General features: G+C 40.6%; 2 protein-coding genes across 4 annotated transcripts; both read right to left on the bottom strand.

Moving 5' to 3' along the window:
• LOC133921414 (inorganic pyrophosphatase TTM2-like) lies at nucleotides 1-6,414 on the bottom strand. 3 transcript variants are annotated; one of them, XM_062366268.1, is made up of 12 exons: nucleotides 6,188-6,414; nucleotides 5,089-5,456; nucleotides 4,652-4,766; nucleotides 4,361-4,556; nucleotides 4,128-4,241; nucleotides 3,782-3,955; nucleotides 2,901-3,095; nucleotides 2,627-2,749; nucleotides 2,420-2,532; nucleotides 2,208-2,328; nucleotides 1,844-2,104; nucleotides 1-637 (listed from the first exon to the last, which is right to left on the bottom strand). In XM_062366268.1, the coding sequence occupies exons 2-12, from the start codon at nucleotides 5,423-5,425 to the stop codon at nucleotides 428-430; spliced, it is 1,959 nt and encodes a 652-aa protein (XP_062222252.1). In that variant the 5' UTR covers nucleotides 5,426-5,456; nucleotides 6,188-6,414; the 3' UTR covers nucleotides 1-427. The 3 variants fall into 3 exon arrangements, with proteins under 3 accessions (XP_062222252.1, XP_062222251.1, XP_062222253.1); XM_062366267.1 differs by having other exon boundaries at nucleotides 6,123-6,414; XM_062366269.1 differs by lacking the exon at nucleotides 6,188-6,414 and adding an exon at nucleotides 6,053-6,182.
• A 2,105-nt stretch (nucleotides 6,415-8,519) lies between these two features.
• Nucleotides 8,520-16,393, bottom strand: LOC133921415 (carbamoyl-phosphate synthase small chain, chloroplastic). Its single transcript, XM_062366272.1, has 11 exons — nucleotides 16,097-16,393; nucleotides 15,812-15,854; nucleotides 15,517-15,643; nucleotides 14,601-14,689; nucleotides 14,461-14,521; nucleotides 14,305-14,372; nucleotides 11,156-11,284; nucleotides 10,363-10,469; nucleotides 9,937-10,284; nucleotides 9,113-9,278; nucleotides 8,520-8,744 (listed from the first exon to the last, which is right to left on the bottom strand). The coding sequence occupies exons 1-11, from the start codon at nucleotides 16,253-16,255 to the stop codon at nucleotides 8,704-8,706; spliced, it is 1,338 nt and encodes a 445-aa protein (XP_062222256.1). The 5' UTR covers nucleotides 16,256-16,393; the 3' UTR covers nucleotides 8,520-8,703.
• Between the last annotated feature and the right edge of the window lie 1,713 nt (nucleotides 16,394-18,106).

The raw sequence follows: 18,106 nt of genomic DNA on the forward strand, positions 1-18,106 counted from the left end.
TAAGGCAGACAGAAACATTTTTTTAGTAAAATTCATCTATGTTTTCTCATAATTTCGACGACATTATGTGAGGATTACTATCATCTCCAAAATTTATTGGTACTGGGGGCTTCCAGCATCCGTTACAGATAAATGTATGCCTCTGGCACACCTTTTTTCGAGCTTGGGACTAATTTCCTCAATAAGCAGACTTTGTTGCTTGTGCTGATAGATGAGTTTATCCGACTAAACTTTGTAATCTGTTAGATACGGTCCTGGTGTAAATGATTTGAGAATCGTCGTTCTTTAGCTTGCAGGAGAGAGATCAGTATGGAGTCTGGACTCTAGGGTACTGCAGATCAGTTGAGACAGTTGGCTTCTTCCTAGGGTTCTTGGCCAAACTCGATGGCGAGCCCCAGAGCAGCATGCTTCGGCTGATTCTCTTTGGTCAGTCCCGGCTGAGACTCTTGTACATGAAATATCCAATGCTGCCAACAGTCAGGAAAATAAGTGGACAGATGACCGTGTCGACATCCAGCACTCGGTTCCTGCTGGCGGCATTTGCTTGCCGCGTCAAGACCAAATGCTCATGAAGCAGGATGGTCAGATTCTCAAGCTGATGTATAACTTGGCGCTGACCTCTTGATACGATCATAATCTGCTTAGGAAACAAAGCAACAAACAAAAACCGTCATGCTAAGATCTGTACAAAAGAATGTGTTACAATATGAGCAAAGGAGTAGCAGGCACATCCGGCACTCGGTGTACTTTATGGTGAGATTTACCATAAATACCAAATAAAATGATGCAAAATGTCGAATAACCAAAGAATTTGCATATACCAACAAAATTTAACAAATTAAGAGTGCATATTCATTCAGCCTAGACATTTTACGATACATATCTAAGAAGTTAAAAATCATATGCCACTCAGATAGTTAGTCCTGTCATGCAGAAGCTTCGTCAATTGGAACATTTTATACCAGAATCAGAATCATTTACTTGTAATTAAGCTGACTGTTGCAAAAGGTGCATACAAGTTTCAATTAGTTATCTAGTTGTCAACACTCAAGCTATTCAGTTTATTGGACTTTGTCAGCTTGTGCATGAATAGTACATCATACTACAGTATGATATCATGCAATTAGCAATTATTCTCACAGTACGTGCATTTTACAATTCCAAATTTGATCCAACATCCATAGATCTAGTGTTACAACTTCATTGTTTTTGGTCATTGCTAACTATATCATGCCACTACCAATACTAGGTAGCTACTTCTCTTTTTATTTGTTTTGGTGTAGATAAACTCAAATTAGATCGAATTTGTGACCCCTCTTGTCTATTTGATTTTAGGGTACCTACAGCAACCGTGATTCTTTGCTATTATCGAATTGTAAAAGGTCCGTCACTTGAGGCACCTATTCTCACTTCAATCCGAAATTATGGGTTTGAATTCGGAAGTTATTAAATAAACTGATATTTACAATGTTAACAGTAATTCTACATCTGGATTCCACCAAGCTGTGAAATAGTGTAGCTACAAAATAGTAATGCAACTCATCTTAGATCAATCTAGTGGATGAAGAGAATGCTTTAGTTTAATTCACTAAGTTTCTACTGTTGTTATAGTCTCGAGTTAAATGACCAGATAGTATCATTGCTTCAGAGCAGTCAATCCTAATACTTCAGGCTTTTCTCTGATAAGAAAATTTGTACTATTGGCCTTTATGCGCATGACCGTGCCAAAGTTCTAGGCAAGATTTGAACTGGAAAAGTTTCAAAGATGCAACCGCAGACATGATCAAAGTCACTGCCTAAATCTTTACATAGTTTCAACAAACTGAGAGAGGGAGGGATATACCTCTTCCATTATTGGTGACTCTTTTGAAAGTTGGTTTGACGATGACGAGTGAGGTATCAGAGTACCGTTGCCTAACTGAGAAACAAAGAGATTTGTAGGCGCAGAACCATTACAAGCATCATTTGGAAGAGCTAAATTCTGCTGACTGGGTGAATGTTTCTTCACTGTAAATTTTGAATTGAGTTCCTCAACACGAGAGGTAAACTCGTCCATCCTTTCATTCAACGTTGATATCTGTTCTGAGAGCTGGGTTATTGCACCCTATAGAAGACAAGTGGCAAACGAGAACATTTGCAAGTCAGTGTTCACATATGTCAAATGTAAGTTTCAAATTATTCTAGTTATAACTTTTTACAAAAGTCACCTCGTTGATGGCAGGAGCTTCAGGGGCTCGCCCTCCACCAAACCTTCTGTTGGTTTCTGTCAATTTACTCAATTTCACAATATTTTTGTCTCCATGCGTTGAATACGAATGAGATAGACCACTGGACAACATCCACAAGAAAAAGTCAGCTAGATTTATTAAGGTTCCAATGTTTCAAGTTCCGACTGAGAACAAAGATGGTATTAAGAAACCTCTTCATAAGTTTGTTTCTCCTATCAGCAGAGACACGGGACAAGGCTTCCTTTGGACTTGAGACCAGTTCATCATCAATGCTGAGCTTTGTCTTCAAATCTTCTGGTAATGCCTGCACATCAGTCAGAAACCACCAATAAACTAAGCAATACAACTACAAGTAATGTGAATATACTGTATGAGTGCACAGTTAACAAAATGCATACCATAACATCATTCATCAATTTCTCCAGCTGAATTTGTTCAATATATGTGCGTGGTATATAAGAACCATCCAAGCCTAACTGCTCCGCAACAAATTTGACATAAAGCCGATCTCTTCCTTGCACCTAAAAAAAGAAGCGCGGTTATAACATTTGCACATCTGAAATAGTTGCTGAGGTACAAAGAGTAATGAAATGAGTAGTCCTCAAGAATTCGAGATGAGCACAATGACAATGAGAGAAACTACAGCAACCAAACAATAAAGAGTATGCTCACTTGTATATACTGCCGGTTAAGCTGCTCAAGCCAGTCAATTTTAACAGTTGCCTTGCCATTGGAAAAAACACGACTTCTTCTCTTCAGTATAGCTGCTATAGTATAACCCAATGCCATCAAACCACCAAGAAGACGTACACTGACTTCAAAAGTAATCCTTGGGGATATGATAAAAGGATTGTCGGTCACCCATTCCTTAAAAATACAAATAACATAAGCGACTTAGTGAAACCAAGGCCAACAGCAAGGATTTGCTTATTGCACATAGTTACAGGACACTAGGAAGAGGGTATATATAAGCTAACTGCAGGGGTCGAGAACACCATAATCCGCAGAGAAGACCGAGAAAATGTGTTAAGTTAAGCAGTCCTAGTGAATAAAAAAAGAGAAGTACAGTTACGAGTCTGACTGCAATGAAAATTGAACTGAAGTGGTGTTTCATGTTTTAGCAAAGTAAAGATTCCTGGGAACTATGTGTATGGAATAAATTACACTGCAGCTAAAAAGATGGATTACACTGCGGGTAAGGAGGTGGATTTAAGCCAAAGAACCTTACAATACTAGCATAAGAACATGAACAACCAACAATATCCTTCAAATGTAATATGTAGCCATTAAAAAAAAAGGATATATCCACGATATGCCACCGAATAACTGCCTAAGCCATAATATGCCATCCGTTAAGAGGATGACATGTGGGACCTGGACCCACATGTCATTGACACAATGATGGCATATAAGGAACATTGCAGGGTCCCACATGTCATTGACATAATGATGGCATATAAGGAACATTGCAAGTTATTCAGTGGCAAATTGGGGAATCTCCCTTAAACATAAACTGGAATTCAGCAAAAGAAAAAAATCATAAACTGAAATACCTCAAACATGAGATTATATTTCCCTTCCCTATTCCGCATTCTCAAATAAGATTGGCATGCTTCTGGATCTTCACCAGGTGGAAGTAGATATATATCATAAGTTTCTTCATTGCTTTCTGTATGATCATCACCAAGCACAGCCTTGATTTTATCAGGTGTTAGAGACCTTGGTGACTGCAAGTGTAGACGTCCAAGAGCCATGTTATCTTGATTAACCATAAAAGAACAATTTATTGAAGCTATGTCATTGGTTGATAATTCAACAGTTAAGCCTTCTTGCCATTCAGAAGAAAACCAAGATTGCCAGGCATGGATGACAAAAGAAAAGAAGATTACTAATGCCTACCTTTAGAATGTACATAGGATTTTGGAACCCTGAGAATGGGTTGAACTTGTTGATGATTTTTATATGTGCAGTCTCCAAATCCGGCTCAATGAAAGCCTTGTACATTGGATAAACCTGAAAAAAAAGCATCTTCCATTAAACCACACCGATGGCTGTGAGAGGCAATTACCTGTTAACATGAACCACAATATCACTAATGCATATGTATAGTCAAGTTGGGAAAGTCAAGCTACCGTTTCTGAGATCTGATGAATTATTTCTTCAGGCTCCTGGCCAGCTCGCTGTATGTCCCTTAAAACCCTCTTCACCAGGTCAAAATGAACACCACCAGTGACAGAAACACGCAAGTCCAGCACAGACCGTAACTTCTCACTCAGTGCATAGATACCTTCAATGATAACAATCCGGGAGCTAGGGGCATCAACTGTTCTGTTACACATAAGAAATGATAATATTAAACAATGAATGATGAAATATGGACCTAAGTTTCTAGTACTGAAAACTGGCAGTTATGTTTCATTTACCTGTATCCAGTTCGGCAGCTCAACTTGAAATCATAGATTGGAACCTGAACTGACCTTCCTTCCTTCAGACCATGAATATTTTCCAACAGTGTATCATAGTCAGTTAGACGTGGATCTGAACAAGTGTGAAAAGGTGAAAACATCAATTTCTCTGGTTAGCAATACAATATTACCTTAGTGAGTGCAGCTTGTAATAATAGAACTCTGATACTTTCATTACATCATAAAGCATATAAGATAACAATTATGCCATTATCAATGTAGAGGTATGCAGTTGCAAAAAAGTATAAGATACTCGGCTCAGATATATGTAGCATCAACTACCTCCTATTGCTTTTTTCCCCCCCAGAAATTCTGTTGTTGTGAAGGAAGTGGCATCCAAATTAAGCAAATTATAAGATAAGACAGTATGCAAAGTGCTTGGAGCTTAGGGCTACCATCAAAATTGCCATCAACTATGCGAGTTGCATCATTGTAGTTGTCCATTGATATCACAGCAACATCGGGCATGAAATTGACCACCTTCTCAGTAAACACAGTCTTCCCAGCACCAGAGGGGCCGGCAACACCAACAAATACTATCCCTTCATTGTGCTGCACCAGAAGCTGGCAGGCACGGATCACAACAAAGAAGCCTTTCTCAAAAGACAATGGATCAGAAAAGCGGACGATTTCATAGCGGTTTGTGTCCTTCCTTTTCACCAGCTGGACCTTGTCGCGCAGAAGGTTATGTCGCCTCCTTGGCGAGTCAGCCATGGAATCATTTTGCTCCATCCTAATGTAGTCTTTGAGATAATATTGTAACCTGCTTCATCAGATTTGAGAGGAAGATTAATGAGACAATAGAGCTATGGGAACTCAGAGCCCCTGAGAGACTTAAAACAAAGATTGATTGGCTTCAGAGTTTGTGCTGCGTAATTGCTAAATCTATTGTTTTCCCGAGCTCTGATATTCTACCCTTCTACTTCCCCAGCTCTTTTTTTCCTATTCCTTCAACTGTTTTCCTTCTCCAACTTTGTACCTTACTTTCTTGCACGTGCATAGTACTTGTAATGCAAATTCTATAATGCAGGGAGAACGGCTGGCTATTCAGTCAATAACAATGATTAAGCCAAATCAATAACATTAATTAATTAATTTACCAGGAATCTTTATTGCACGGTGAAAGAACGGTTGGGTATTCAGTTGATCCCCCAAAAAAATTGGAACAAAAAATAAACAGCACCCGCCCCTTGGCTCCCATGGTGTCAACTGGCATCGATCTAGCTTACGCTGAAGAAAGAGCCTAATCGCACCGAACCAGAACCATGCATGGTAAATTAAACTCGTGCTCCACCATGCAGCAAGCAATTCCACTACTAACTGATGGAGAGAAAGAAAGGTTTGAACTCGACTAATCACAGCAGCCAAAAGACCTCCCAAAACGAAAGTCACTCTTAGAAATCCATCCAGGTAAATTAGGGTTCCTAACCGACAGATGAAATCGACCACAATTCGCATGCCCGGATGGATCCCCACTCCACGCTAACCCAATACCTGTCCCGCGGAGGCTGGTGGTGTGGAAGGACGACGACTACGACCACCAGCGGGAGCAGATATTCCTCTCGGAGGTGGCTGTCGTGCTTCGGTCGGTGCCTGGACTCTGGAGAGCGGGTTCGACGGCGCGGGCGCGGCCGAAGGACGACGGTGTGAGCGGAGCGCGATGCCGATGCTTCGAGGATACGGCGTGACCAGCTTGGGGCCGGGCTCGACGTGGCTAAGCCCAAAGCCCGATACAATTTTATACTGGTCAGCTCAAGTGTGCGTTTCACACATATATAATTAATTTAGAATACAATAATCTAAAGAAGTAAAAAAATAGCATAGTAGAAAAGAAAAATTCACAATACGATCATATAATTTTAAGAGATAAAAGAATAGTGAATAAGTAGATAAGATGGTGGAGAGGATCGTATCCTCTAGAGCTAACCGTCCGTAATAACAGTATAAGGAGGATCAAGATGTTAATCGACTTATGATGAGATAAAAATAATTTTTATATAGTATTTTGGTGTAAAAATAGCACGATAAAAGTGACCCGTATGATAGATGGTGGTGGAGGAGAGATGCGAGCGACGACACACCCTCTCTAGAAAGTTGATGTTGTAGGCGAAGTGCGGGAAATGACGTACCATATTAAGAAACCTAGTGATAAATTTATAAAAGACAAATATTGAACGTCTAGATATATAAGGCAAATAATAAGAGAATAAATGTATTTTTAATGTATAAAAGATAAATATTTGACGTTAGGTATAGAAGATAAATAATAGAAAATAAAATATAATTTTGGAACGAGAAATAAAGTCCAACTTTGCATGATAATCATTCGATTAACTCGGATGAACGGTGGAGATCGATCGAATTTGTCACTACTCGTGCATTTTATAAGAGTATATATATACGCTTTAATTTGTAATAAGTTTGTACTAAAGAAAATGATATGTATAACAGATCTCTACTATATAAATTATGAGTTAGTTTATGCGTCACCTATTTTTCTATTTTCCTCTCATCTAATAAAAAATCATAAAATTTAATAATTTATCTATTTTTATCATGCACCCTCGCTCGCTCACTCTTCAGCATTTTCATCTCGTTACCAGTTATGGATATGTGACATGTTTTAATAATGAAAATAAATAAAGAAACTAAGAGAAAAATTAGTGGATAATCTTATTCTCCTTTTTTGGATCCAATTTAAAAACAAACTATGGCATTGCTTTGACGTATTCGTTTGACGGCGCTCTCATGATGTATTCACATCTCTATACTTGAATTTATATTTAATATTATCGCATCTAATATTTATGTTCTCATTGAGCACGTACACTTAGCGAAGTGCCTAAGTACTTCAAATAATTTTAACCTGTAGGATTGTGTTGCAACCTAAGCCCGAACTTGGCTCGAGATTTACCTCCAAAATTTTCGGTTGTTCATGACTACCTACGAACACAAATGTGAGGCATAGATGAGTTCGTGCTGAATACCAACTTCACCACACGTCAAGCGGAGTAGAATTCAAGAAGGCTTGCCTTAGAGTTGGCACTTTAGAATTTGTGGTGATCTAAAGTTCTAAAGTGTCAACTACAAGGATGGCAAATCATTAAATTCCCAGGCCAAAAATTCCACTCGACGACAGTTCATCTTTCACACAATTTAGTAGAGAGCTAAGAGTGTGATTGATTATTCGTTGATTCAATACGATAGGAAGGATGGGAAGATAACGAATAATGCCCTCTCTCTCTGAGGGTGAGGGCACAAGCTTACAGCCTCTGACCGGGCATCTTGCAGAATGAGGCAAGCAGCAAATTCCCAGGTCTTGTGGAAGACGCAAATTGCCGAAAACAGACGATAGTGGAAGACGCAACAGCTTAACTTTTAGTGCAACGTCCCAACCCAGATCGAATGAATCTGGGACCAAAACACAAACCGCAAATTCCTAACCCTTTTTCTCCTCCTCTGAGCACCGTCAATTGGGTCAGGGAGAGCATCTACAAGTGCCGGATAAACGAGAGTTTCTATCATGATCGGATGCACATCGAAAGATCTTCACTCCGCCAAAAGCTGGATGCTTTTCCATCAGAAATTAAAAGTTGACAACAACGTTGTGCATATCTGCGGAAGGTCAGATTAGCCTGGAACAACAAAAATATTCCCTTGACCAGACATTATTGCTTCCTAGCCATTCTTTATCCCTACTGTGCTCTGTCATGACCAGCTTAACTCCCCCCCCCCCCCCCACCAAAAAAAAAAAGAAATTCGTAAGGCATTATTTGTGTCTCGTACACTGTACGATTGATACCATGGAGCACCTTGTCGCCATAACAAGAGTTTCAACTAGGTGATTGAATGGTATAAAGTGCAAAGCATCTTATTCTCAAGTCCATTGACCCAAAAATTCAAGCATTAAAACACCTGGAAGACAAAAAATATACAAATACAACAATCCTTTGTGCTTGGCGCAAAGGATAGCCATATAATTATTAACCTTTTCATGTACTCCTCCCTCCTCACAACTTGTTCTTCATGAGCTCTATAAATTCACCGAAAGCTATAAAGCACAAAAAATGAATCATAACATCAGCTCAATCACACTAAGGGCCTGTTTGTTTCGGCTTCTACTTTTGGCTTTTCTAAAAAGTTGTTTTTGGATTTTAGCTGTTGGCTTTTACAACAAATTTTTAACTTATCAGTACACCACTTTTAGAAAAACTACTATCAACTAGTTTTTCAGCTATTAATTCATTTCTTCAGAAGTTGTCTTCTGGCTTCTTCAGAAACCACATGTTTAGGCTTCTTGCTTCTGACAGTAGAAAAGATAGAAGCAGAAGCACAAACAAACAGACCCTAAGATATATTGCATTCTACAACAAGTTGTATTTTTAAAAGATTATAGAAGAATATTACTCAGAAATGTACCTGTGTCAGAGTCATGCGGCCCTGGGGAGGACTCAGGATGGTACTGGAGAGACATAAGGTTCATCTTGGGGTACTGAAGGCCGGCACAGCTATTATCATTGAGATTGATGTGTGTTACTTTCACCCCTTCTGGAAGTGATTGTGGGTCAACTGCGTAGTTATGGTTCTGCAGGGAAACAAATCACACCTTAGAACAATGCAGAGCACACAGACTGCCAGAAAGCAGCACAAGTAACAGAAACAAATAATAGTGATTCCAGATTCCCAAAACTAAGGATTAGAGCAAAGTAATGATACTGACACTATCATACTACAAGACAAAACATACAGAATCTTTCTTGCTGGGGAAGCACATTCATTTCTGTCAATACCGAACTTTTATCTCAACTGATTTGTTGTATTTAGTTTTCAACCTATCAGGTTGGACTGGGAAATTGGATATAGCTAGATTGCTTAACAAAAACAAATTGACAATTCAGTGCCAAGAGGCTGAAAAACTCAAAATTTACCAAAGGAAAAGGTGGAAGAAACGCAGCATCCCTCAACAAATATACAGGTCATACAATAATTGACAGTGGTCATTGCAAGGGGGATTAACATAAATTAATTATTTAAACAAAACTAATCATTAAATCCCATAACAAAAGGCAGTGATTTTTTGGTTGAATGAATTCAAAAGTCCTTTATAGTACTACAGTTACCACCTGTGTTATCCTAGTACTAAAATTCAGAGGGGATCAGGATTTTATCGCTCAAATAAAAGATCTGATTTTGAACAGACATGGCCCATATGAAAACATAAAAAATAGCAAGTAGGAACAAACCTGTGCACTTATGTCTACACGTCCACTTTGGAGATCACAAACAGGATGATTGCCCCCATGATGACCAAATTTCATTTTAAATGTCTTCCCACCAAGAGCCTGCCCAATCAATTGGTGGCCCATACAGATGCCAAACACAGGAACCTTCCCTATTATTTCTTGTACTGTCTTCACAGCATAGGAAACTGCAGCTGGATCTCCAGGACCATTGCTAAAAAGAACACCATCAGGCTTCAAATTAAGTACCTCTGAAGCAGGCCAATTTGCTGGAACAACAGTTATTTTGCATCCATATGATGTCAAGCGTCTCAAAATATTATGCTTGATTCCAAAATCATAAGCAACCACCTATAGAAGAAAAGGAAGCCACTGTCAGGTAGGAGATCTATTTTGGGTGAGTTGTAAAAAGAGAAGGCCGATACTGACATGAAAACTTTCACTTGACTCATCCTTCTTGAACTCCCATTCCGAATTGGTCTTGTCTAACCATTCATATGGAGCATCGCATGTGACACCACTAATCAAATCAACTCCTGCATAATGTCAACATGAAAGCTCTTTCCATTACAACCAAGTCACCAACAGCTTAAACAACATTGAAAGGTCATTTGCAACAGTATAACAATTAACAATCTACTGGAGCCTGGTAAAAGAGGTAATGATAGCAGTATCAAAGAACTACCATTCTCATGTATCATTCGAACCCATACATCATATATGACAAATAATGTCTAGATGAAAAAAGAACAAAATCACTCCATTGAAACAGTAGCAAATCTAAGTGCTCCAACAGATCTAACCAAGTTAAACGTGGATATTTTTAGCAGCTCTCCCTTGTTTTATTTTCAACTCTTTTTCTGAGACATGTACTGGAATATTTGAAGTGGTGAATAACAATATCCAGTGGAACTCAGCTCTTTAAAAGGTCAACACCGATGACATCAGATAGACAGCTATATAATCCTATTAACATGCATCTTAATCAAAAGCATCAATAGATATAAAGCTAGTTCTTACTAGAAAAGGTTGGGAAAGAGAATTTTGTTATATCCAAGCTGGTCACTGTGCAGTCATTTAGGTTTATCACTGGAGATTGACAATGAAGTGTGCTTACGTGAAGTCTAATTTTTTTAGAATGATATAGAGAATCAAATATGAAGGTTTCAAAAGGAATGTCACTACTTCAAGGACTAGACTGCCTGAAGAAATCTTAACATACCAACAATTTTCCACTTTCGGGCCATTTCCAACAAGTCATCATCTGTCCGAGATTGATCAGTACTCAAGACACCAATAAGACTACCCTCTTCTCTTAATCTACGTGTTATGGCACGTGTATCCACGTCGTCTGCAAAAAAAGTAAGTCCACGGTGTTAGTTTCTAGGGTTAATTAGATATATGCCATTATAAATTTGCCCTTTTCGAAATATGCCATTACAATTCGCGAAATTGTACTTGTGCCATTACTATTTCGTGGATATTGGAAGCAAACCATTTTGTACGCCTGAAGCCCGTATGAATGCCATCCCCGAGTACTGTATTTCAGTATGGACCAAATAGCCCCCGTGAATGGCACGAGCATATCCGGATGCAGTCCGACTGAACCACGCCGAACTCATTCTCCCGAACCTGATGAACCCTAGCCCCAATCCCCTTTCTCTTGGCAGCGGCGAAGGCGACTGGCGATGGAGGTGATCTAAGATCCGTGGAGGCGCTCATCCTCGATCCTATCTTCACTGGTGGGCATGATGGATCAAGGTGGATCCAGTGCATCTACAGCGGGATCACCAAAATCGTGAGTAACCCTCCCTCTTAGATCCATCTGAGTTCGGTGCATTGGATTGCCATAGGTGTAAGAATTAGGTTATTCTAGTCTGCTTTACCATATGGTGTTTAGGATTTCGTTAGGAGTGACTTCATGTATTCCATTGCCCGTTAGGCACTTATTCACGATAGAGCTTCAGGTCCAAGGTTTTTTCTACATAGGCTCTGAAGGTAGGAAATCCTATACTAAGGGGAAGACTTTGAAATGGGTTGTGGAGTTTCAAAGTTTCTCCATAGACTTGCTTATGAAGAGCTTATGCACTGCTGTGGAATGGGACTCGAGCCAGACAGCTACGGTTTGGTTCTTTGACAAAAGGATAGGTGAGGATATTAAACTAGTTGATGACACACAACTAGTAGATGTGTTTGAAATGTACAGTGCAGAGATGTATGTCTAGCTTCTTGTAGGTGTTGTAGACAAGAATAGGAGTGAGGAATTCGGTCTTGCTTGCCTAGAACCGATTGAGATTGTGCCACTAGAAGTTGACTCTACTCAAGCATGCCCTCTAGCCCATGAAGCAGATGATTCAGAGCTTGATATATTTGACAATCCAGAGGAGTATGTCGGTGTCAATGATGAGCATATCTATGGTCAGGCAACAACTGCACCTGCGAGCAATGCACCACTAGTTGAGCTAGATGCACCTGCTGCCAATGCACAACCAGCTGAGCCACCTGCACCTGCTGCCAATGCACATACGTCTGAGCCTGCTGAAGCACCTGATGAGGAAGATGCTTGTAAGGGATTGGAGAAGGCTGTTAGTGTTATTTTCCCTCAAGCAGAGCCTAGAGAGTACGTGAGACATCTTTACTAGTATTTCATGAAAAGGTATCAAGGGCCCATATTCACTCAACACTTATATTCAGCTGCAAGAAGTTATATAGAAGAAAAATTTAGGTGGCATTTGCAGCAGATTTATGACCATGCTTCAGATGCCATCCAATATCTGGAGATTTATCACTCAAGGATTTGGTATAGGTGTGAATTTACTGAATTAAGCAAGTGTGATTACCTTACAAATAATGTTTCTGAGAGTTTCAACAACCAGATAAAGCGATACAAGGGCCTACTTCATGAGCTGGGTGATAGTATTACAGAACTGATCATGGAGAAAATGTGTGCTAGAAGGGAAATAGGAAGACAGAAGACAGATGCAAGATGGCATACTGCCAAGTGCGGAGAAGGAACTGAATAAAGCAAGCAACAACCTCAGAGTTGTGAAGGTTGCTAGGAGTGATAATGACTTTGCTGAAATCACCCTAGTTGAAGCTAACAACATAACCAGAAGGCACACAGTGGATCTCCAAAACCATAGATGCTCATGCAGATAGTGGCAGATTACAGGGAAACCATGCAATCATGCCTCAACTTGGATCTGTGCCAACAGAGGTATTAAGATCTCTAACTATGTACATGAATACTACTACGTCCATAAGTTTAGGGCTGCATATGCTGGAAGAATTGCACCAATGACAGATAGGTCTATGTGGCCTGTTGTGGATCTTGGCTTCAAGGTATTTCCACCTAAGCTTAGAAGGGTTACAAGCAGATCTAGAGTGCAGAGAATTAGAGGAGTTCTTGAACCTAGAGCCAACAAAAAAAAAAGTTGAAATGCAAGAGATATGGAGGATTTGGTCACTTTGAGAAGACTTGCAAGAGGGCAAAAGCACCTGATGAGGAAGATGCTCCTACTCAGTCGACACCAAGGAAGAGGTACTTGCATGTTGTCCACTATTTAACTAATCAACTTTGTTTCTTTGCTTTGATGAATGAGCAACCTATTTGCAGGAAGAGACGAGAAGAAAGAGCACTCACAAGCAAGAAGAACAAGAGGACGCCCAAGAAGAAAAAGAATACGAAGAAGAAAAAAGACCCCTAATAAAACAAAGGCTCAAGCAAGCTCAAGTGTACCGCCTGCTGGAGTAGTGAGTAGCCTGTCACAATGGCTTGGCATGTGATGGCCACCATTCTGTATTGGCATGTGTGAACTTGTGATGTCATGAAGCTGTGAACTTGTGTTATGTGTGGTTGTAAACCTGAGTGTGTCCTGCGAACTTGTGATGTCCTGTGAACATTTTGAACCTGTTGACAATCATGTGACAACCCACAGGAATCCGACAACCCAGGCATTCAACCAGGGAGAGTTGATTCACGTCGCTGTTGTTCACGCTCAACCTCCCTCCTAGCGTCAGACCTTGGGACATGGTGCCCTAACTTGCTCTCACTCTAGTCGCCTCCGCCGTCGCCGAGAGGAAGGGGATTGTGGCTAGGGTTCTTCGGGTTCGAGAAAATGAGGACGGCGTAGTCCAGTCGGACCGCATCCGGATATGAGCGTGCCGTTCACAGGGGCTATTTGGTCCATACCGAAATACAGTACATGCGGATGGCATTCATACAGGCTCCAGGCGTACAAAATGGTTTGCTTCCAATATCCACGAAATAGTAATGGCACCAGTACAATTTCGTGAATTGTAATGGCATATTTCGAAAAGGGCATATTTACAATGGCAGATATCTAATTAACCCTAGTTTCTATCACTTACATATGCCCATAATGTTCCTCTTAATCAGATACTCTTCAAGTGTTTCTGTGCATCGCCAGTTGGAAGTACTACGAAAGAAAATATCAATTCAACAAAAAACAAAGGGGAAGTTCACTCAAAATGTCAACTAACACGTAACACCAAATATAATTTTACCATATGCTTAGATTTCTTATGATCAGGCCACCAAGGAAACATTGGTTCGATTCTTCATCATCTGCAATAGCATTATACTTTATTTCATGCTTAATAATTAAAAAGGTATGTTATATCTTTCAGGAAGGAAAGTAACAAACCAGGATTAACACCAGTGTTTCCAATATGAGGGTTGGTCATCAGGACAAATTGACCGGCATAGCTTGGGTCAGTCAAAATCTCCTGATAGCTGCAACAGAACAAATGATACATAAGTACCAATTTGCAGTCCAACGTAAAATTGCGTTTACATCACTAAAACAACCACAGCAGCAGCATCAGCAGCACCAGCACATGAAATTAAAGCACATAACCAATCATGCTAGAGTAATACTGTGGCAAAATAGTGCAGTGAAATAGAAGAACTCATGTTCAATAGTCCAAAACAGATAACTGAGGAAGGGTAGCACTCCAAATGCCAAAATTAGTAGAATCTCTGTGTCAACCATCAAACCAAACCTCACCTGCCATGTAATTTCTGAATGACTTTTACCCTCTTCAGTGTCTTCGGGCCTCAGTGACGCCATCAAATATGATCAATATTACCACTCCCCGAATCTTTTGGCCTCAAAAAAGGCATGCACTTCGTTTTTCTTTTTTCTTTTTCCTTTTTTTTTTGGGGGGGGGGGAGGGGGTAAGGACTACCAGGATTCGGCAATTCATCCCTAATGGTTCTGTTGAACCAAACTTTGATGTAAATCCTTAATCTTGTACCATTGAAATTTTCAAACACAACGGATTGACTGGAAGCTGGAACATACTTTTTAAGGTTTCTGTTCATTTGTTTCCTATGACTGTATGACTAAGTTGCACCGCTATGTGGGTACCATGACACAGCCAAGAGAGAGGTTAGGTTACGTGGTAGGAGTAATTGTTGCCTCAACATACTTATATCCTCGCCTGAATCGCCTGATTTAACAGCACAACTTGACTCTGAGCAAACAAACAATACTCAACCAAGGTAGGCAAAACATGCCACTACTCAGACATAAATAAAGGTCAGCCTAGATGATCTACCCTGTCAAGGATGTATTGAAAACCACTTCGCCAACTTGAGTTCCTGAAGCACCAAAGGACTTGGCCCTCCACACTGAGCCATCCTCTAGAACAAGACGAGCATCACTCAGCTTCCACGGCCTTTGCGCTGCATGAAGAATTCGAAAGCGGTGAATCAGAAATCAGTCAAATTACCGAGCCCTCAAAATTGTGCCGCTACATGATTGCTGAATTCGTAAGACATAATCGAGAGAGCACACTCCCCGCAAGGAACACAAAACTAGCTATTTGAACCGGTGCACGAAAGACAACTCACCTCCATCGTCTAACACGCTGGCACTCTGCACGCCACTGGCAAACTGCGTGGAAGAACATAAAAGTAACTCAGCATCACAGGGGTAAAACAAACAACCATCGGCAGATGAAGTTGTTGTAGATTTAGCCCAGCATTAGCATGGGGTGAGACGATAGCAGGGTTTTACTGGGAGCACAAAACACGCCAAAGGAACCCACTCCAGCCCAACAACCCCTCCTAGTCGATAGACTCGATACTGAGCCGCAGAGTTAGCTGCAGAAGCGATAAGTCTCATCTCACGCTCACCTTGGCACGGAAACCGAGACAGCGGCTCCCGCCTTGCCGGGGGGCAACCAAAGGCGCCGAGACGGTGAGCGAGCTGAGACTCCGCTGAGCGGCGGCGCGCGGCTTGGCACCGGAAAGGCACCGGGAGGGCGCGGAAGCTGTGACCGGAGGCGCCGCCATCGGAGAGCGCGGTGCGGGCACAGGCTAGGGGTGCTCGCCTTCCTCCGCGCCGCCGGACCGTGGTTCTCGCCGCCGCCGCCTTAGGTTTTGGTGCGCGCGCGTGTGTTCCGTTGTCCCGTTGCGTCGGCTGACGGTCGGGCGGCCTCCAAGAGCTGTTCTTCTCCACAGGCCCGCAGCCTCGCGACATCGGTGGGCCCGTGATGAATCCTCGAATTCTCTGCCCGGCCCAAGGTGTGGTAGAAAGAGACATCTGTCCGAGTCCGACCCAGAGACAGAGCACTCGGCCCAAATGTAAAGGCCCAGAAACACTTCCATCCGAACGGGAAATTTTTTATTTTTTATTTCGAATCAAAAAATTGTGGAAATAGACATTTGTTTGATTTTTTTTGCAAAACTAGCTAATGTCGTATTTAAATATAAAAAATATTACGTTTCATTACTCTCAAAATTCAAAATATTATCGAAATAATCATAAAAAGTTCGGTTGTTGACTCGTTGCGCGGGCCGTGCGGCAGGTTCGGCGTACGCGTCACGTCCGGCGCTGGCACGCCGCACTCGCAGCGTACGCGTCACGTCCGGCGGTGGTCAGGTCGTGCTAAGCTTCGCCTCATGTGCATCTGCGTGCATGTGCTGCACGCCGGCAAGGCGGTGAAGTTGGGGGAAGAATTCACGCGCCGGCTTCGTCGTGGAACTTGGAACATGCGTGATTGTAAAGTTCTTGCCAATCTGCGATGGTGTGCATGTTTCGGTCTCCTCACGTGTACAGAATTATCGATCGCCTCTGCCCTTGCAGCGAAAGAAATACTAAAACATTGAGTCCCGCAACATATTCGTACCGTTTGACAGCATGCAACGAATAAACGAAAACAAATTATTTGATCCGTTTAAAAATAATCGATATTTTTTAGTTAAATAAATTTTATGTACTTTAACTAAGATTTAATTAAATTATAAAATTATTAATAATAAAAATATATAATTAAATTCATAATTTAAAAAAATATATTATATATGTTTTGTAGCTATAAATAATATACTATGAATTTTTTTAATTAAAATCTAACTTCAAAAATTGAGAAAAAATATGACTAGTATTTCAAAAATAGGAGGGAGTACTACGTGTTCATCTGTCAACCTTCTAGACCAGTGCCTATGGGCAGCAAGACCCCACGTGTGAGCAGAGACAGTGCGCCGCCCTCCACGTGGAACACGACTGACGTGTATCCGGGCCCACTCAGCCGCATCAGCCAAAGGGTGCTTCTACATCTGCCACGTTGGGCCTAAGGACCACTAGCTCCTGAGCAAATGAGATACAAGCAAATTCTATAAAATTAGATTCTAATTATATATTTTTTATAATACATGTTTCTTCTCTTTTCTCTTTAACGTATTAATTAGATAAAAAATATATAACTAGATCAGGATCAAAAAATCTATCATAAAGTAATATAGAATTTACTTCTGAATAAAATTAGACAACCATTGCAAACAAGCAATACCCAACCGGAAGCAGGTATTGCTTCCTGCACACCAAAACGCACCAAACAAATATGCGCGACCAGGGAGCACATGGTTTCTTCAAATATACCGTACACTCCTTCTGGTCACTAATACATTCGTTTAAAAAATACTCAGTAAACTTTTAAACTTTTGACTAACATTAGATTTCAAAATATTTACTTTGAAAACCTTAAAATCATGATCTTGAAAAATATTTTCATAATATCGCAAATTTAATAAATTTATAAATATATTATAATATAAAATAATTGCCAAAGCTATTCATCAGCGACTGTCTTATCCAAAATAACATATATTTATAACATGAGAGGTTATGTTTGTTCATTGATT

This window comes from Phragmites australis, chromosome 6, assembly GCF_958298935.1.
Source record: "Phragmites australis chromosome 6, lpPhrAust1.1, whole genome shotgun sequence".
Classification (NCBI taxonomy): Eukaryota; Viridiplantae; Streptophyta; class Magnoliopsida; order Poales; family Poaceae; genus Phragmites; species Phragmites australis.